The 21,689-nt window shown below is 37.8% G+C and overlaps 2 protein-coding genes across 5 annotated transcripts in view; both read right to left on the reverse strand.

Annotated features, from left to right (window-relative positions):
• Window positions 1-8,312, reverse strand: part of LOC139949294 (integrin alpha-9-like) — a 28,639-nt gene extending 20,327 nt beyond the window's left edge. Inside the window, exons 1-6 of one of the 4 annotated variants that reach the window (XM_071947707.1) lie at window positions 8,169-8,312; window positions 7,182-7,445; window positions 5,822-5,955; window positions 3,996-4,111; window positions 923-1,058; window positions 282-383 (exon numbers count right to left, since the gene is read on the reverse strand). In XM_071947707.1, the coding sequence (XP_071803808.1) occupies window positions 282-383; window positions 923-1,058; window positions 3,996-4,111; window positions 5,822-5,955; window positions 7,182-7,351 (658 nt within the window). In that variant the 5' untranslated portion in view covers window positions 7,352-7,445; window positions 8,169-8,312. Of the gene's footprint in view, window positions 1-262; window positions 384-922; window positions 1,059-3,995; window positions 4,112-5,821; window positions 5,956-7,181; window positions 8,126-8,168 lie in introns of those variants that run through there. The other 3 variants (XM_071947708.1, XM_071947706.1, XM_071947709.1) reach the window with 3 other exon arrangements.
• A 2,575-nt stretch (window positions 8,313-10,887) lies between these two features.
• The window catches only part of LOC139949295 (integrin beta-1-B-like), a 36,750-nt gene continuing 25,948 nt past the window's right edge, over window positions 10,888-21,689 (reverse strand). The window contains exons 20-24 of the mRNA XM_071947710.1: window positions 20,831-20,923; window positions 19,515-19,641; window positions 17,858-17,971; window positions 15,535-15,701; window positions 10,888-15,417 (exon numbers count right to left, since the gene is read on the reverse strand). Of these exons, the coding sequence (XP_071803811.1) occupies window positions 15,355-15,417; window positions 15,535-15,701; window positions 17,858-17,971; window positions 19,515-19,641; window positions 20,831-20,923 (564 nt within the window). The 3' untranslated portion in view covers window positions 10,888-15,354. The remainder of the gene's footprint in view (window positions 15,418-15,534; window positions 15,702-17,857; window positions 17,972-19,514; window positions 19,642-20,830; window positions 20,924-21,689) is intronic.

The raw sequence follows: 21,689 nt of genomic DNA on the forward strand, positions 1-21,689 counted from the left end.
CTAACTTAAGATTAATCTTAAGGTCTGCATGCTACAGTGCAGGGTTGGGACTCATCCTAAGTCCTAAGATCAGTCTAAGTTAGGAAGAGTTTTGTGAAATCGACGGTAGGCCCTTTGCAATTCTAGAGCAGTGTCGCACCAACTAGACCACAGAGATTGCCCGAAAGCTAGAGGCAGTTCAAAACTTATGTTTAGGTTAAGCATTCGTACTGCAAACTATTTAAGAATATATGAAATTAAACAAATTGAATGAATGATGTACCAAATAACATAAGACTTGCCCTTAAAGTAGAATGCTCCTGGTGCACCTAGCATTAGAGTCTCCCCATCCACAGCAAAGTGGGCACTAGCTCCAGCCATACACCAAAACCAGTTACCATTTTCTGCAAATAGTATTTATCACTGAGATTGTTAACAACCTGGGCCCAATTTCAAAAAGCCTGTAAGCAGAAAATTTTGCTTAGCACTAAATAGTTTTGCTAGGCAGAAACAGGTTATCAGCCAAGTTTAACGTTAAGTTTGCATTGTTGTTGGTGCTGCACTCAATTTTTGCTTAGCAAACAAATTTGTCAAGTAGTCTTTTCATAGAGCTGCTTGTTTTGGCAGAAAATAATGCATAACAATTATCTGCTAAGCAGAAATGAGTAGGATACCAGTCACAAATTGTACTTGTGTTTATCTGGTAACCTTATTCTGGTGAGCGTAATTTTGTTATGCTTAGCTACTTTTTGTGCTTAAGCAGCTCTGAACAATAAGTGTACTGGGTTCTTTTATGTGCATCACACAACACACAGGACCAACGCCATTATGTCCCATCCAAACGAAGAAACAATAATAGTTATGTGTCTTGCCGGGACTTGAACCCACACTCTGCTGAACAGAAACACCAGAGTTTGAGTCCGCTAATCTTATCCGCACTTACCTGAAAGACATGGCTGTATCTGCTCCACAGATTGAATTTCTAGAGTGGAATTCATTTTGACAATGTAACATACTCCAGCGTAGGAATTTGAATAAGAATAAACCTGGTATGTGTTAGCTCGAAGATGACCACAAACCTACAAACAAAACAATACCAAGGAAGAATCAAGTCACAAAGTAATTTTGTAAAAGAGAAAAACATTTCTTGAGTAATTGCTCTGTACATTTTGGAATCTCTTATGCAAAAGTTTAAAAGTGCTTGTCAAGAGAAGAAAAAGTTTGTTTGGAAAAATTTGCACATTATAATAATAATATCAAAGTCTTATATAGCGCATGTATCTACCAAACAAGGTACTCAAGGCGCTGAGTATATACAAACTTTCAGAAAGATAGGTTATTGCAGTGATGGATTCTGAGACCCAATATGTAGCACCTTATAAGGGTTTAGAAAAAAGACTTTTAGCTAGAAGTCTTTTTATTATTTTTTCAGTGAGAAATTACCTCTTTCTCAAAAACTATGTTACTTCTGAGGGAGTCGTTTCCCACAGTGTTTTATACTATCAACAGCTCTCCAATGCTCGTTACTAAGTCATTTTTTAAGTTAATATTTGTTTTGAATAATTACCAAACGTGTACCTTCTCTTTAAGTGTCACAGCAGGGGAGTCAAACCCACACTCTGCTGATCAGAAACACCAGAGCTCTTAACCGCCCGGCCACAACACTTCCATAATATAATAATAATACAGTATTTGTAAGGCACACTTTACTGTAAACCATTTTAAAGGCAGTGGACACTATTGGTAACTACTCAAAATAATTATTAGCATAAAACCTTTCTTGGTGACGAGTAATGGGGAGAGGTTGATGGTATAAAACATTGTGAGAAACGTCTCGCTCTGAAGTGCCATAGTTTTCGAGAAAGAAGTAATTTTCCACGAATTTGATTTCGAGACCTCAGATTTAGGGTTTGAGGTCTTGAAATCAACCATCTAAACGCACACAACTTAGTGTGACAAGGGTGTTTTTTCTTTCTTCATTATTATCTCGCAAGTTCGATGACCGATTGAGCTCAAATTTTCACAGGTTTGTTATTATATGCATATGTTGAGATACACCAACTGTGAAAACTAGTCTTTGACAATTACCAACAGTTTCCACTGCCTTTAAGGCGCCGGTCTACTAGAAGTTAAGTAAAAGTATTGTCAAATTGATGACAAAGCAAGCAATAACAAGTGCGTTTCAAGTTTCTGCTGGAAGAGAGTGATGTTGTGCATTGGTCCGAAGTCTTCAGGAAGTGAATTCAAAAATCTTTGTGATAATATCCAAAATAGGGCCAAATTTCATGGTTCTGCTTTCTGTAAGCAAAGAAGTGGCGCTTGCGGAAGCAAGGAATACTGTGCTTTTGTCAAGCATATTTTACGGGTTAGCAGGGAATTTTGGCTTGTGTTTGTGCAGAAATTATGCGCTTGCTGTACAAGCAAAGAATGATCGTAGCAGAGCCATGACATTGGGCCCTGATATTGGGCCCTGATATCCCAATTAGTCTACTCTTTGACCTGTTATGACCTCTTGACTAACGTCCGTCGATGTCGGTTTTTTCCCATAACCGATATATCGAAAATTTAATATCGAGTATACTCGATATATCGAGTATTTCCCGCGCGCAAGATGGAAGCCTAAAAACAGCACTTGGTATACTCATGGAGGTAGAAATATATATACCGTAGACTGACAGTTTAACAGGGTTACATTTCAACCTGTTTTTGTCTGATCCCCCGAACTTGTTTGTTGTTCAAACAATTTCAAATTGCGTAGTCCCACCCCGATTATTTCTGGTTTTACAACAAAGTATGATCGCCGCTACCGCTGGCTTGGCCGTTTGGTGAACGCTCACCACAATTCTCGATTCGTGATTGGCCATGATTGGCCGTCTCAAAATGACACAGAGCCTTTGTGAGTTGCGTGACTCGCCGACATTAAGGTGTCAGTTGCCGATGCATTGACGTAGAAGTGTCAATCAAGTTGTCCGACGGGCGCCCGGACTACCTTTACGGTTGAAAATGGTTGAGATAATCATCGAAAAAAAATGACTAGAAAGTCCCGCAAAACACAGACCTACCACTTCGCGATCACAATATACAACGCACGCAGCATGCAGTCACATAGTCTCCAATAAAGGCTCGTAGTATTTTTACTTTGCATTCTATAACAAAGGCAAGAAACATTGAATGCTAGAACGCCCTCTATTGTCGAAATAACGCAGTGCATCACGCGTTACCGCATTGACCAAAGACTGCACGTGTCTGTGCATGCTTGGGCAAACGGGTTTTCCCCCCCGAATTGCAATAACCATACACGCTGGTGTGCACGCTTAAACCGTACAAAAGCATAGTCTTCGCTGGTACACACGCAATAGCCGCCGACAGCGTGGAAATGTTAGCTTGTTTACCGAAAACAACACAACGTGTAGGCTTTATTTGACCAAAATGACGCCATTACGAAACTTTGGAATTGTTAGAAAGATTATTTTACTGTATAACGTAAGATTGTTTTCTTCCTTGTTTTGTTTTGTCTTGTTGATTCGGGGAAGTTTTTGTGGGGTGAAGACGCATTGATTTTGATCACATGCGCAATGGGAAGTTGCATCGTAAACAGCCGATGGGGCAGCAGCGGGGGTTTCTTTTGAGGTTTTACCGAGCGCTCGCTGCGGGGTCGTGAACTTCTGCGGCGGGCCGGCGAAAACACAAAGAACAAGCAGACATACTTGGTTGTAAAACGTATTTTATTTAATAGGGCAACTCAAAATGATGAAACTACATAACGACGACGGCTTTTCTAATACTCAAACACAGATTTCTTTTAAATAATCGGACACTCTTTTGGTATTTTCGATATCATTTAGGAACATCGAAATTTTCATAACATCGAAAATATTTTCGATATATCGAAAATCCGATATTACGATATGATTATAAAAGTGACATCGGCGATTTCGATGTCAAAAAAATATCGAGTTTTTGAGTATTTTCGATATATCGACGGACGTTACTCTTGACCTTTGACCTTTACTTACCACAATCTTGTCCATCATGCCAGTAGGTCCAGGTTGGCTGATCAGCGACATTCCAAGAAACTGGCTGACTTTTTCCTCCACAACGCCTCTGTAAGGCAAGCTATAGTTTCTATTTCCTGACAAAACAAAAAACACAACTATCTGAAAACAAAATAATCTATTTATAGTTTGTATTTGGTCAGTTCCTCCTAAAGACATTTAAATGCACTGGATACTATTGGTAATTACTCAAAATATCTGCTAACTTCTCACTAAATATTTGAGCTAAATAAGAGACCTCAGAATTCAAGCATCTGAAAGCACACAACTTGTGCGACAAGGGCATTTTTTCTTCCATTATTCTCTCCTAACTTCGACAACCAATTAAGCCCAAATTTTCATAGGTTTGTTACTTTGTGCATATGTTGAGATACACCCAGTAAAAAGACTGGTCTTTGACAATAACCAAAGGAATCCAGTGCCTTAAAAGGAAAGGTACACACGTTTGGTAATTACTCAAAACAAATATACTGACTTGGTAACGAGCATTGGAGAGCTGTTGATAGTATAAAACATTGTGGAAAACGACTCCCTCTGAAGTAATGTAGTTTTCGAGAAAGAGGTATTTTCTCACTAAAATAATAAAAGACTTCTAGCTAGATGTAGAAGTCTTTTATTCCTATCTGAAAGCACACAAATTCATCCAACAAGGGTGTTTTTTCTCGCAACTTCGATGACCGGTTGAGCCCAAATTTTCACAGGCTTGTTATTTTATACTTATGATGGGATACACCAAGTGAGAACACTGGTCTTTGACAATTACCAAACGTGTACAGTGCCTTAATAATTATAATTATACATGTATATCAACTCATGAAGCGTACATTCTAAAAAATCATTACTCATAGCGCTACAGCGAGTTGAAAGATGTTATAGTAATAACAATAATAATAAAAATGGCATCTTAAATAGCGCTCATATCTGTCACTCAGTGACGCTCAAGGCGCTTTAAGATTCAGTATTTTCCTGTAAGGTATTGTGGAGCAATGTTTTGAAGTATGAAACCTATTCCTTAATAGCACCATGAGATGGTTTGACAAGGTGCGGTGGCCGAATATGCTGCCAATCAAACCAAGAACAATGATAAAACTCACAGCTAAGAAACTAGACACAGCATACATGTACTTGTGTAAAGAGCAGTGCAGGCCTGCATGCTTCGTATATGAAAGGGCAAGGGCACCAAGGCATTTTTTCTTTGGTTAAAGGCACCCTATGAGGAAATTGTTATTACTAGAGCATTTCATGGAAGTGACGTGGCCGAGCAGTTAAGAGCACCAAATTCAAACTCTGGGGTTTCTGATCAGTATAGTGTGGGTTCGAATCCCCAGCTGTGACACTTGTGTCTTTAAGCAAGACACTTAACCATTGCTTCGTCCTTCGGATGGGACGTTAAGCCGTTGGTCCCATGTGTTATGTTATGCATGTAAAAGAACACAGTGCACTTATTGAAAAGAGAAGGGGTTCACCTTGGTGTTCCTGGTCCGATCGGCAGCAAATTGCGCCACAGCACCTTGTAAAACATTACATGGTGCAGAATTAGGTCTCATAATTCAAACGAAGTGACACATCTGCAGGAAATACTGTATGTTAGAGCCCCAGGAGCGTCACTGGGTGACAGACATGTGCGCTATTTAAGAAGCCACAATTATTATTATTATTATTATTATTATTATTATTATTATTATTATTATTATTATTATTATTAAGGCAACCGCCTCCGTTGCCTTTGTGAAGTATCAGCCTGCAGTGTCTTCAGTTCTGCTTTGAAAGTTTCCAGAGTAACTTACCCTCATCATCAACACAAATTTGTTGGCAGATATCGTCTGATGATAATAACGGACACTTGTAGAGTGCTCCGGAGGGACCTGCTAGCTTCTCCTTTTGGCATTCTGACGTGCTGTTAGGAGATCCAACTAAAATCCTGAAGAAAATAATAATATAATAATAACAATAATAATATAAAAGTCTTATAGCGCACGTGTCTTGGTGGCACGGTTGGCTTGTGCGTAAAGCGCTCGCCTCTCACCAAGGTGACCCGGTTCGATTCCCAGTCGGGGCCATGTATGTGAGTTGAGTTGTGCATCGGTTCTCTGCGGTGCCATGAGGGTTTTCCAGACTATCCGGTTTTCCTCCCTCAGGAAAAAATCAAACAGTTTCGATCTTGGCTGTGCTCCGTGGTCATAATGGGTTGATGTGGCTGGCAGCTGAATGCCCCCTTGCATGCTTGCTTCTCGAACACGTTGTAGCCGCGTCCTTCGCAATTCAGCTCTAGCTGGGAGTAAGGACGATTAGCCCCCCAAATTATTATTATTATTATTATTATCTACCTACAAGGTGCTTAGTATAGACATTAAATACAAACAGATTTTTGAAGATATGAATTCTGAGACCCAATTATGTAGCACCTTAAAAAGGTTCACAAGGTGCTACGGCACATTCAGCAGCCACAGCCAGGAACATCAGGGCAAACCCCTTCTCTTTTTACGATAAGTGCATTGGGTTCTTTTACATGTGTTCAGAACGCATGGGACCAACAACTTTACGTTCCATCTGAAGGACGAAGCAATGGTTATGCGTCTTGCTTAAGGACATAAGTGTCAAGACTGGGAGATTCAAACCAACACTGCTAATCAGAAACACCTAGCTGACTGGGCCCAAGTTCATAAAGCTGTTAAGCAAAAAATACAAATTTCTTTGCTAAGCAACAAATGAGTGCGGCACCAGCCACAACAAAGGAAACTTAATGTAATTTTGGCTGGTAACCTGTTTCTGGTAAGCATTACTATTCAGAGCTTAGCAAGTTTTTGTGCTAACAGGCTTTATGAAACTTGACTCTAATTTGTACGAATATTGCACTGATAGATAAGAAGATTTCTTCATCAGGAGTTGTCATGCTGACATACTTTTTTTCTGAAAATCTTTTGAGTAGCTAGAAATTACTCACTACTCACACTGCTGCTCGTGTAATAACACAGATAATCTTTTGAGTAACTACAATTTAAAAAGTACTCACCAATCACCGCTGGTTGTGTGATAACACCAATAACGTTTTGAGTAACTAGAATTTAGAAACTACTCACCAATCACTGCTGCTCGTGTAATAACACTGATAATCTTTTGAGTAACTACAATTTAAAAAGTACTCACCAATCTCCGCTGCCCGTGTGATGACTCAGGACTGAGAAGCCAAAAAGAGATTTTGCCGGTCCTCGGAAAATTCTTGGATCATCCACATCAACATTAAATCCAAACACTAAAACTGATTCGCAAAACAATGCAACATGCACCGTCAGCAATATTACTCTTGAACTTTTCATCTTTCCAAATCTGAGCCAAAAATTGGATAAACTTGACTTCCAGATGAACTTCGTAAAAATGAAACTTTTGACATGGTTGTGAAAGCAAAACAAGCTAGCGGGAAAACAGAGAATAACTATATTGAAAAAATGCCAATCATCAGCTGAAAACCACACCCCCATAAACTGACTCCACAATTTTTAGGATAGTTCCTCATTATTATTTATGCAAGTAAAGTTCATTGGTTCAAATTTCACCATTAATAAATCAATCCATTTGGGTCGTGATATGGAACATGTGATGTAGGTTTATATCACACCCCTTGTTGCTATGGGTCGACCAATCAGAATCGAGGATTAAAGACACTGCATACTATTGGTAATTGTTAAAGACCAGTCTTCTCACTTGGTGTATCTCAACATATGCATAAAATAAAAAACCTGTAAAAATTTGAGCTCAATTGGTCATCGAAGTTGCGATAATAGTGAAAGAAAAAAACACCTTCGTCACACCAAGTTGTGTGCTTTCAGATGCTATATTTGGAGACCTCCAAACCTAATTTTGAGGTCTTGAAATCAAATTCGTGGAAATTTACTTCTCTCTCAAAAACTACACTACTTCAGAGAGGGAGCCGTTTCTCACATTATTTTATACTATCAACCTGTACCCATTACTCGTTACCAAATAAGGTTTTATGCTAATAATTATCTTGAGTAATTACAAATAGTGTCCACTGCCTTTAATTAAAGGCAGGCCTCGACCTCTACAGCGGCCACCAGCGGCCATTGCCGCGATGCCCCAGCGAATTGCCGTGAAGCCCTTTTAAAAATCACGTACCTTACGGCCACTTGGCCGTCGTGCCCTTTTCCATTGATTCCATAACATTATTTATTCGAAAATGTTATTTAGTGTTAACATTGTCACCCATTTAATTTATATTGGGGTAAAATTCGGAACGTACGATCCCGCACACTAGTTTTCACAATGCTGCTTCTGTGCAACAAAAAATGTGTCGAGAACGTGGCATGGTAACCATATCAAACGTAGTTGAGCTGTTCACTACTAAAAACGCAGCACCAGACTACTCCAATGTATAAACTCGCTACAAGTCCCTACACTAAATTACGCATTTTCGCACGGATTTTGTCTATTGAGATCTGTATTTGAAGCGGATGGGGCGGGGACGCGCGCGGCCGGAGGCTGGATACAGTCTATGTTTTCCCCCTGGCTATTTCGCTGGTTTCCAAGGCTTGTACTGGATTAATGTTTGTGACCCACCACTACCAGTGATCTGCCTGCCTTGCGACTTTGTTTTCATTGCTAAACACATGTGTTTGTGTACACACAACAAGCGTGGAATTGTAAAACGTCAATCTCGGATTATATGGAGGTAACGGCAGAGCCCTTATTTTGGAAATCATCATACTCCATCAAGTTCATTATTGATGAATCAGCATGCCATCCCACAAAAGATGCAAAAATAAGCAGAAAGGCGAAAGGGCTGGAGTGGCAGCAAAGTGCCAACTTTAGAAGCATTTTTTAATTACGTGCGTTTGTTTACATTTTTATAGTATTTATTTAGCCAGTCTACCGTGGCATAAACGCCGGCATGCACAATACAACTTACAACTTTAGCTAAATGCTTGCTAGGCCAATTATTTTGTGCTAAGGGGTTGGGGGTTCGTTTTTAATTCTCATAATCATTATAAATATAAAAAAAAGAAGGAAAAAAAATATATATATATATTTTTCCAAATCATCGGATTTAGCTGAGCCTCCGGGTTGTTGGCGCGGGGTGGGTGGGGCTCGTTTGTCTCGCAGAGTTGGGGTAGTGGTGAGCCAGAGACTAATTGATCTTTTTTCTTTAGATTAGCACGCAGGGAATTAATTTTCTTAATATTTTTTCTGTATGATTTGTTCAACAACTCTTTGTTCTGGAGCAATTATTTGTTTTCAGATGAGCAGAAGGGAGTCGATGAATAAGGGGAGGGGGTAAAATGGGGCAAGTTAATTACTGGGGTAATAGTTTGCAATTCGAGTGCTGCAAATAAATATGGGTTGGAAAGTTGACCACCATCTTGAAATCAGTGGAAAGTATATTAACATGATCATCAACAAATAAAGGTTTGAAAATGGCCTTGGGGCCCTTTCAGTTGGCCTTGGTGCCCCTTTCTTTTTTAGAGCTTTTGAGGCCAAGTGGCCTTGCCCCTCTGAAGCTAAAGGTTGAGGCATGTAAAGGGACACAGTGCCTCAGTTCTTGCCTTGCCTTGGTGAGTTGGTCTATGAAAAAAGATCCAAGGCAACGTTTCCCTTAAAGATATGACTTGAGGCATTGCATGGTGAGGTAGCAATTTATATTTTGTTTGCAGAAAAAAACATTTGTGTATCTATTTGCTGGGTAGATTATGTTTTGAGAAATTGTCTTGCTAATATTCTACTACAGCGGAGTAGATAATTAAGAATTTGTGAGACTTATTTACTATAGGCGAGTAGAATTTCAGAATTCTAGAGATTCTACTAAGATTGTCCGGAAAACCGTTGCAGTGCGTCTGCCTTGATGCTAAAATGTTTAAAGGAACCCAATGTCTTGTATCGGACGAGTTGGTCGCTGAAAAGCGTTTAAAGCCGTTTGTTATAAAACGCATATGGTTAGATAGATAATTTCAAAGTAGAATATAATGATTAACACAAGTCAGCCATTTATGGGAGTCAAAAATTTGATTCTCATAAATGGCCGACCGTGTTAGTCGACGAGGTAAAAGGAAAACCACGCAATTTCTAGGCAAATTTGTGTGGATCATTGTATATTTTACAACATCTTTCTAACCATATACATTTTATATCAAACGGTTACAGGAGCTTCTTATACACCAACTCGTCCAATCCAAGGCAACGTGTTCCTTTAAGTTTGGAATGAAGAATAGAGTGATCGTTATCAATAGAATACCATGTAAAATAGAAAGGAGAATAGGTCCAAATAAGGGAGAAACATAAACTACAAAGAACATGAAAAGGGAAGTAAAGCTGGAAAAACAAAAACATCCTGTGGTTAACCATATCAATTGTCAGTTGAAAAGGAATTGCCATCATCTCAAATTTCAACATGGTTGAACATTTTTTAAAGACTCTGGACACTATTGGTACTTGTCAAAGACCAGTTTTCTCACTTGGTGTATCTCAACATATGCATAAACAAACCTGTGAAAATTTGAGCTCAATTTGACGTTGAAGTTGCAAGATAATAATGAAAGAAAAACCCCTTTGTCACACAAAGTTTTGTGCTTTTAGATGCTTGATTTCGAGACCTCAAAATCTAATTCTCAGGACTCGAATTCAAATATTTTATAGGAAAATACTTCTTTCTCAAAAACTACGTTACTTCAGAGGGAGCCGTTTCTCACAATGTTTTATTCCATCAACAGCTCTCCATTACTTGTTACCAAGTAAGTTTTTATGCTAACAATTGTTTTGAGTAGTTACCAATGGTGTCCAGTGCTTTTAAATTAACTATTTTTAACAGATATTAAAAAAACAACTCTCTCAAATATTTTTTATTATTAGTTTATTTTAGTAAAAAAGCTCAAATCTCCATTTTACAGAAAAATACAAGTTGGTTAAATCTACCAATTATTAAGATGATGCATACAAAGCAGCTTTTCCAAATCGCAAATCAAATAAAAGTTAAGTTAAAAAGGATCTGAGATTCATGTTTTACTCAAGTAAATTCATAGATTAAGGCGGATATTAATAAACTCAAAATGGTAAAAAATTATTGTGGTTTTACCCTACCCCATAGACTTGTGGACAAGTTGTTAATGGTCTGCCACGGTGAGATAGTCGAGTTGTGGCTGTGTCGTAACAATTCAGGTCTCCCCATCGAATACTGCTCTCGCGAGATCACTGCTCTTGCGCAAACTGCTGGTTGCCAACTTTTACTCCCCATTAATTGGGAGCGTAGTCGTGAGAGCAGTAATCTCGTGGGGCCAGCAGTCTCACGAGAATATCGCGGAAATCGCGGGGAGATTCGTAATAGAGTCGGAATGCTATCACTGCGACAGACATTCTAACGACTTGTCCACAAGTCTATCTACACCAATGTGTGATAAGCATTGTTCATGCTTTTCTGAGTCATACAGAAAAACAATTATAAAGGCATACTATACTCGGGTAGGAGTTGAACCCAAGACCATCCCATTTAAAAACAAATATTTTACCCCTAGACCACCAAGCATGACTGGAACCAAGTTCATGGAGCTGCTTAAGCAGACAAAAAATGCTTAACAATTGTCTGCTAAGCAGAAATGAGCGGAATACCAGTCAAAAATTGTACATGTGGCATGTTAGTTTGGATGGTAACCATACTCTGGTAAGCATAATTTTGTTGTGCTTAGCTACTTTTTCTGCTAAAGTGGCTCTATTGAAGTGGGCCCTGGTTTTACCACTCAGCCATCAAGCATGTCTTGTGACAAAAAGCCAGTTCAAATTTTGGGTTCTGTAAAATAAATCTCTTTTTATACAATGTTTCCCATTTGGAATGATTTGGTGAACAGAAAGCAAGACACTCTTAGTGAAATTCAAGGTGAATTTATAATTATTATAAATGGAAAAAACTTCTGCAATGTAAGCCGTTACAAATTTAAGACTACAAGCTTGATTCTAAGGTGTGGTCAATTAATCCAAGTCACACTCAATTTACAAAATGTTATCCTGACCAACAAAATATTGACCTTTTTCAAAAAATTTCAAGTAATTATCAAGAACTTAACTTGAACTTTTCCTTTATGTTAACTAAGCGTTCTTAAATCACCATGGCTCTTTGACTCAAAAGGCATTTTATATTTTAAAAAACAGTTCTGCGTTGGTACTTGTACAGTTATGGTAACTACATAAATGTTTGCATATGAGTTGTGAGTTGTTTACAATATGACATTCTGATTATGATTTTTTTTAAGCTCAGGTATATGGAAATGAAGGTCAATGGTGTGGGAAAAGTATCACACGTTCTTGTAACTCTGATTTGTTTTGAGAATTTAAATGCTACCTTTTTTTTCAAATGTAACCACACCCTCTTGAAAAAGTCAAAAATATTACTTCCATACAAAATGTTATTAATTACAAATGTTTTAGTTGCAAATTTGTTCAAGGATTGAGTGTTAGTTTACGTAACAATATGCGCTTCGTATTCTGTTTCAGACAATTTTGTTTCAGAGTATAAAAAAGCATTGGTTGAAATCACAAGACCAAAAACTAGATCTAGCTTTACAGAAACGCCTTAATTAAAAACATGGTTTTGATCTTGATTCATCAGAAGCATAGTCTAAAATAAAAGCACCAAATTTGAAGGCACGACATTTTCAGAATAATTATAAACTATATAAGGCCGCCCCCCCCCCCCCAAAAAAAAAAAAAAGAAATACCAGTTGATCCTGCCCTGCCTCATCCTTTTTGACGCTGCATCTTTTTTTTTTCTTCATTTTTTCGTCATCAAAAAGACAAATTTGTTGTGTACATGTATGTATGTCTCATTAAAGTTACTAAATAAAGTAAGAGGTGACTTTAAAGGAACACGTTGCCTTGGATCGGACGAGTTGGTATATAAAAAGTGTTTGTAACCTTTTTCTATAAAATGCATTTGGTTGGAAAGATGTTTTAGAAGTAGAATACAATGATCCACACAAATTTGCCTCAAAATTGTGTGGTTTTCCCTTTTACTGTGCGAACTAACACAGTCGGCCACTTATGGGAGTCAAAAATTTGACTCCCATAAATGGCCGACCGTGTTAGTCGACGATGTGAAAGGAAAACCGTGCAAATTAGAGGCATGTTTGTGTGGATAATGGTATTCTACTTTTACAACATCTTTCTACCCATATATGCATTTTATAACAAACGGTTACAAACTCTTTTCAAAGACCAATTCGACCAATCCAAGGCAACGTGTTCCTTTAAACTAAAGATAAAATGCTTGGCGGCCACCTTTGATTTGAAAGAAATAAAAAAAATACAAAGGCCATCATCCTCCTCTTTTTGGAAAAACCCAGACGATCAACTGGTATTTTTGGATATGAAACTAAAAGAAATATGATTGTTTAAAACTGAAACCAGTTTCGTTAACCAAAACTAAATGAACACCCTATCTTTGATTTGATAATGTGATACGGAAATAAATCATTTATGCTTGATTGGTCTTCAAATATTTTGCAGGCTCGACACAATATTTGTTTTGTATTTGTTTCTACTGGAACTGCCAAGCATGGCCCAACTTCATAGAGCTGCTAAGCGCAACAAATTTGCTAAGCATTAAATTTCTTCCTTGATAAAAAAAAACAGGATTACCAACCAAATTTCCACGTGATTTTCAGGATAAGCAAGCAACATACCAGTAACAAGCAATCTGCAAAAAATGTGGTTGGTATTCCTGTTTTTATCAAGGAAGAGATTTCATGCTAAGCAAATTTTTGTGCTAAGCAGATCTATGAAATTGGGCCCATGTCTTGGGGAACTGGATTTTAAACGTTATAAATCTATAAATAGTATATAGCGATGGTTTTTTAACTGCATAGATAAATGTCTGAGTTTAATAATGTAAGACTCTGGAAGCGTTTTCATATACAGCAATAAAACAGGATAAACAATATTACGTATTTACAAAGTGTTTTCTAGGTTAAAAATGTAATGTCAGTGCACCTATTTACTTGCATAGTTATGGACTCTTTCCACGTTTGTCATTTTTATCTGTGTAAACATTTGTATAAATTTGACTAAAGGTAGGACCCGGATTGGTCTATAAAAAAATAAAAAAAATAAAAAACAGGCACCAATAAGGAAGAAGGAAGACGAAATGTTTTTTTTTCTTCTTTTAAATCATTTGCAATAATAATCATGAAAACTCAATCCAATGCCAACGCTTCAAATGTCAATGCAAAAGCTTAGCTTAAGTTACAGCAAAAATAAAGTACGAGTTCTGAGTGTTTTCTTTTTCAGTTCAGAGTCCTTAGAAAAGAATTAGATTCTGCGTGTAGTTTGGTAAGATAAACGTAGTGCACTGAGGCATCATTGCAAAAACGGCACTCAGAACTCTGTACATCTAATATTAACACAAACATAACCGATTCTTTAAAAAGAAACACTTAAAATATGCCTTGAACACATTAGTTTTTTTAGAGCACTAACTAGTTTCGCTACAACAGCATTTTCTGTCAGATTCTCACACATACAAACAGTACAACTTTACCATAGTCTCGACAAAAGAACACAGGTCTAAATCCCACTAATCACCAAATTTTGCATTCTAACTTATATAATATAGATATATGCACTTGTGAAATGTTTACACACACAATTCAAGTAATCAATTAAAACAACTGTGTAAATAAGCAACAAATTGAACAACTTAGATGTCCAGGGGGTCGATTTCACAAAGAGTTAGGACTAGTCCTAACTTAGGATTAGTCCTAGGAGATATAAAAAACGTATGGCTAGTCCCAAGTTAAGACGAGTAACTCGTCCTAACTCAAGATAAGACAAGTCTTTGTGAAATCCACCCCGTACGACAACAATTGATATACAATGGACAAAACAAATATTACAAAGCAAAAGTATTTTACAATTTAGTTTTGGCATGCAAAAACAAAACAAAAAACAACAACAACAACAACAACAATAACAACAAGAAAACAATATCAAACAAATTGTTTCTTATCTTGGACCTGTGTCTGAAACAGTGGATTGGTTTGGCCTACCCTCCGAGGACATTTTTCAATAAAGACAATAGGTCCTCACTATTCGGTTCTTTGTTTTCAAGGGTCTTCACTACTTTGTGTACAAAACCAATAGGGATTGCTTCAATACAGGAACAACATGAAGTGCAATAGGTGTCCGCTAATGTAATGGTGCACTGTAGCTGTGTGTGTTCAAACCTTCTGTAGTTTATCTCTTGACTTCTTCATGATAAACCCAAAAAGTTAACCCAAACTTAACAACCTTTTATCCGAACACAACGTTGATAAAAAAAAAGGAGTCTTTACTTGCCGTACAGCGGGTTCTTGTATGTGGAAGTCGACGGTTTGTAGATTGGGTTCTCACTCTGTGAAGAAATAATTAATTAATAATAATAACCAATTCTTATATAGCGCATTTCACAATAACCATATCAATGTAATCAGGGTACGAGATAAAAATCTGAAACATTTATCTTCCTTACCTGGTCCCATTTTGCCGCGGCCCGGTCCTTCTCAAATCGAGCGTACTCTCTGGAGTCATGGATGTAAGTGAGTATTCTCCAAATGACGAGTAGCAGTAGACCAATCAGAATGATCCCCACAACGATACCAGCTATGATAATGGCACTGTTGACTGGTTCTGGGCACACTGAGGTCAAAGGTTAAAGAGTAAAGATTATAACAGTTCATGAGATAACTAAACTCTCAACAATACCAGCTATGATAGTTGACTGGTACTGGGCACACTGAGGTCAAAGGTTAAGGAGTAAAGATTATAACAGTTCATGAGATAACTAAACTCTCAACAATACCAGCTATGATAGTTGACTGGTACTGGGCACACTGAGGTCAAAGGTTAAGGAGTAAAGATTATAACAGTTCATGAGATAACTAAACTCTCAACAATACCAGCTATGATAGTTGACTGGTACTGGGCACACTGAGGTCAAAGGTTAAAGAGTAAAGATTATAACAGTTCATGAGATAACTAAACTCTCAACAATACCAGCTATGATAGTTGACTGGTACTGGGCACACTGAGGTCAAAGGTGAAGGAGTAAAGATTATAACAGTTCATGAGATAACTAAACTCTCAACAATACCAGCTATGATAGTTGACTGGTACTGGGCACACTGAGGTCAAAGGTTAAAGAGTAAAGATTATAACAGTTCATGAGATAACTAAACTCTCAACAATACCAGCTATGATAGTTGACTGGTACTGGGCACACTGAGGTCAAAGGTTAAAGAGTAAAGATTATAACAGTTCATGAGATAACTAAACTCTCAACAATACCAGCTATGATAGTTGACTGGTACTGGGCACACTAAGGTCGAAGGTGAAGGAGTAAAGATTATAACAGTTCATGAGATAACTAATCTTTCAACAATACCAGCTATGATAATGGCACTAGGGTATTTAGTTACACTTATATACACTTACCCTATTTCTGAGTCTGGGGCTGGTCAGCTTCGACTTCATTCAAATATTTTAGATCTCACAAATACAATTACTTAGCTACTATTTATATTTAATTATTAAAGGCAGTGGACACTATTGGTAATTACTCAAAATAATTATTGCCATAAAACCTTTCTTGGTGACAAGTAATGGGGAGAGGTTGATGGTATAAGACATTATTGGAAACGGCTCCCTCTGAAGTGCCATAGTTTTCGAGAAAGAAGTAATTTTCCACAAATTTGATTTTGAGACCTCAGATTTAGAACTTGAGGTCTCGAAATCAACCATCTAAACGCACACAACTTCGTGTGACATGGGTTATTTTTCTTTCATTATTATCTCGCAACTTGGATGACCGATTGAGCTCAAATTTTCACAGGTTTGTTATATTATGCATATGTTGAGATACACCAACTGTGAAGGCTAGTCTTTGACAATTACCAATAGTGTCCACTGCCTTTAAGAGATATTACTTTATATCCTAATGGTGTACTCCAGCTGAAAGGTTGCTGTATAGGAGTAGTGTACTACCAATTCAGTTTCCAGTCAGCCTTTGGACAACCACAATAAATGAACCTTAATAAATACTTCGACTATATAAGTTAGAGAGATACAACCTTGCTCTACCAAGAGCTGGAGAAGAGTGAGAGTGACTTATTGTCTGCATTTGCTTTTATATGGCTATGTACACTAAGGAAAAGGATTAGGGCCTGCTCATTAGGCGTACACAAAGGAACTTACAATAGGCCTTTATACTACACTGGGGGTTTTGGAGTTCATTGTTCACCATTTACAGCTGACATTCCCAGAATGGTCATATACAATAGGGGAATGGTAAAAGTCTCTGAGTGCAAGCACTAAAAGCTAACACATGCTTGGCACCTATTAATGGAATTCACTACAGCACTGTTGACCGGTACTGCGCACACTGAGGTCAAAGGTTAATGAGTCAGTTTACATACATTTCAGAAGATGTCTTAACTCACAGTGAAACAGACAAAAGCTATGACATTTTCAACTTGTATTGCATTCAAGAAAAACGATGAAACTACTAATACATAATGTAATATCTATGTCTATCAACGAGTATTGCTTTATGTACACTGAGACATGAAGTGAACAACCAGGACCCACTTTCAAATAGCCTGTAAGCATACAAACTTGCTGAGCACAGACAAAAACATACTTAACAAAAACTGGTGACCAGCCCATATTCCATTTACATTGTTGCAGTTGTGCCCCGCTCATTCTTTGCTAAGCCAAGAAATATGCTAAGCAGAGTTTTCTGCTTAACATGTTAACAGCTTTATGAAATTTGCTAAGCAGAGTGAGTTCCTACTTACCAGGTTCCTTTTGTACCAGAAGCAGGAATGTCCCATTTTCCAAGGTCTGATACGTGAAGAGAACTGAGCAAACATTGTCATCATGGTATAAGCAACGCTCCTCAACTTCATCAACTTAAACAAGAAAACAAATAAACACAATTATTGTTATTATCAACTAAGGCATCAACCAAAAAATGTTATGTTTGCGTAACGGGCCCCAAAAAATAGGGTAGGTAGGTAGGGATATTTTTTTGAAATTGTTTGTTTACCCCTCCCAGCAGAGAAAATCACATATTTTCTAATTGTTTAAGCCGGTAGTATACACGATAACAAAAGAAAAACAAGGCTAAATACAACAAATAGTATATTTTTGAACTCTTGATGACAAGACTTTATGTCGATAATAGATTTTAATCATTCAATTTCTTCCCTTGAAAAAATAAAAATATCCAGAGTCGGCCGTTTTTTAAAGGGGTTACGCCAACATAACATATTTTTTTTATGCCTAAGAGAGGTTTGCTAACACACTGTGGAAATCTCTTTTTTGAGTAGAGTTGGATCTGAAACCGCATTAATAATAATAATAATAATATTAAACATAATAATAAACGGCATTTTAAATACGCTCTACTTAGAAAACTAAATCACAGCTCTTACTCAGAACCAACACATCCCAAAAGAGATATTCACATGGTGTTACTGCAAACCTCTCTTACGTTATACTTCCACCATGCAAAGATTAAAATCCTACTTATTATCAATACTACTATCATGCCGTGAGTTTCCTTCTGTAAGGGGCACTCTATCAGGAAAATATTAATTTGTACAGGAACTTTGTAAAGGGCACCATTTCGAGCCTGTCGTCGATTTCATCAATCTCTTCCTAAATTAGGTTTGTAGGATTTAAAACTTTGCATGGTGGAAATACGATATAGAAAGGTTTGCGGTAACACCATGTTATGACTATCTCTAATGAGTTGGGGTGGTTCTGAAAGAACCGTTGGTTTCAACTCACGAAAACCATCGGTTCTTTTCAGAACCACCCCAACTCATTAGAGATAGTCATTACATGGTGTTAAAGTAAACCTTTCTATAACTTAGGTTTATATTAGGACTTCAGTTCCTTATCTGAAGACGTTGGGACGCATTCAACCCATCCTAATTAGGACAGGTTACTCGTCCTTACTCCAGATAGAATTAATCCTGGCGTTTTGTGAAATCGGCTGCTGTTCTATTATTGGTTCAATAAAAATGCAAACATGGCGACCACTAAGCCGAATTGCGGACGCACACAAGTCTGTTTCCCTTGTTGATTATTATTTTATAAACAAAATGAAGTTTAAAAATCTACAAAACTACACAAGGAAGTGGGTTGGGAAGTAAGTTACAAGTACCAAATAAGTCAAGTAATTACGGAACTTAAACAATTAAAACACAAGTTGTTCAGATAACAGAAAACTGCAAATAAAAAGGCTAACATTTGTGGCTTGTTTGGAAGAAGGCAAACAGAACCCTTCCCAGACATGCCAGAAGTGACCACCAAACAAAAAAGTGAAACCCTTGAGCACCCTTAAACTCTGACCCTAGTTACACCTCTCTCCACATTTAGCTTTAACTCCAATTTATTTATTAGAATATTAATTTTGGTTTAGAGTACAATAAACTTCCATCATACCTGGAGGGAGTTCATCAACAGCTATAACTGGGAATGGACAGCGATTGCACTGCTCTAGACTCAACCCGGTCTTGAACTGCTTGCATTCTACACAATCTCTATTCACCTCACACTTGCCTGGACATGCCTGGGGGAAACAATCAAATCCAATAACAATGAACAGTTGAAACATTGGGAACCAGACCTATGTACAGAACACCATAAAGGCCCAGTCACACAGGCCTCAATAACGAGAACGAAAACAAGATCGATAAAGATGCACGCCCTCAATTGGTTGACCAAGCGTGGTCGTATTCTACGTGGAGCAACTGAATCAATCGAGGGCGTACATTTTTATCCTTCTCGTTTTCGTTCTCTTTATCGGGGCCTGTGTTACCAGGCCTTTACGGCTGTTGCTAAGGGCCTCCCTATGAGCAGTTTCATAGAGCTGCTTAATCGCACAAAGTAGCTTAGCACAACACAATTACAATTACAGCTAAAATACCATGTCACATGTACAAACTTGTGATTGGTATCCTGCTAATTTTTGCTAAGCACAAAATTTGTAAGCAAAATTGTCTGCTTGAGCCAAGGTATAAGACCATGTCCACGTTGGCGGACACAGTTACAGCATGGAGCTATGTTTATAGCTCCATGGTTACAGCAACAACTTTAGTTACGGCTACTTATAATAAGGGTGTTTTGCTAAAATAGTTCAATGCATGTCACATGAAATCAAGCCACACAGTCACAGATTGGGTTAATGCATAAAGGAAACAAAACAATAATAATAATAATAATAATAATAATAATAATAATAATAATAATAATAATAATAACAAAATTCTTATTTAGCGCATTTCACAATAACCGTATCAATGCGCTTTACATTAGTGCCCTGGTCATAGGGCCAATAACATCCCTGTAATGTTTCTCAGCTCCTTTGGGAGTATACAGCCCTGAGCTGCCTGTAATGGCTTGTGGCTTTTTCATTCACAACATCAACCTCTACCCTCGCAGGTACCCATTTACACCCCTGGGTGAAGAGAAGCAATTATAGTAAAGTATCTTGCTCAAGGACACAAGTGTCACGACCGGGATTCGAACCCACACTCCGGAGTCTGCACCAGAAGTTGAATTCAATGCTCTTAACCACTCGGCAATGACACTCTACAAATAACACACTTCAAATAATGATTACAAATTTGACTTGCCTATCAGGAACTTAAAGTCAACAAATTTAAAAAGATTGCCTGATAAGTCTAATTGTTACAAAAATAAAGAGGAAGTTCCCAGTTTGTAAATTCTTGTTATCAACTCTTGACCTTTGAACTTACCGGGCACTCTTCACATCTCTCCCCTCTGTATGGTGTTGTTGCGTTACACTCACATCGACCACACTTGCATTCACCGTGACCGTTACAAGAAAGCTAGCAATCAAAATCAGAAAATCAATTATATTTGCGAGCAAAATGATGAGAAAATGCAGTGTACAAAACACGGGGTCTCTATTGGTCATGCTTGTTGGAAAAAACCTCATGATGAATGCTTACGCTCCCAAGTGACATATACCAATACTTTGTGAAATAAAATCCAACATGCGGCTTACGTGAACGGATACATTTTTTGAAATATTTTTAGTTTGAATTTTATGCAAGTTGCCAGACACACAAGGCCTGAAGGCCACTTCAACGTGTTTTTGTTAGGGGCCGTTGCCACCTACTCCTGGGTAGGCTTGGGTATCATCCATCAGAAGCCTGGCTGGTAGGGCCGAAAGCACCACCTCCCCAACTTTACAAAGCAATCATGGTTAAAGGAACACGTTGCCTTGGATCGGTCGAGTTGGTCTTTAAAACGCGTTTTTAACCGTTTGTTTTAAAATGCATATGGGTAGAAAGATGTTGTACAAGTAGAATACAATGATCTACATAAATTTGCCTCGAAATTGCGTGGTTTTCCTTTAAATCTGCAAACAAACACGGTCGGCCATTTATGGGAGTCAACAATTTGACTACCATAAATGGCCGACCGTGTTTGTCGACAAGGTAAAAGGAAAACCGCGCATTTTCGAGGCATGTTTGTGTGAATCATTGTATTCTACTTTTACAACATCTTTCGACCCATATGCATTTTATAACAAACGGTTACAAACGCTTTTCAAAGACCAACTCGACCGATCCAAGGCAACGTGTTTCT

This window comes from Asterias amurensis, chromosome 16 (genome assembly GCF_032118995.1).
Source record: "Asterias amurensis chromosome 16, ASM3211899v1".
NCBI lineage: Eukaryota > Metazoa > Echinodermata > Asteroidea > Forcipulatida > Asteriidae > Asterias > Asterias amurensis.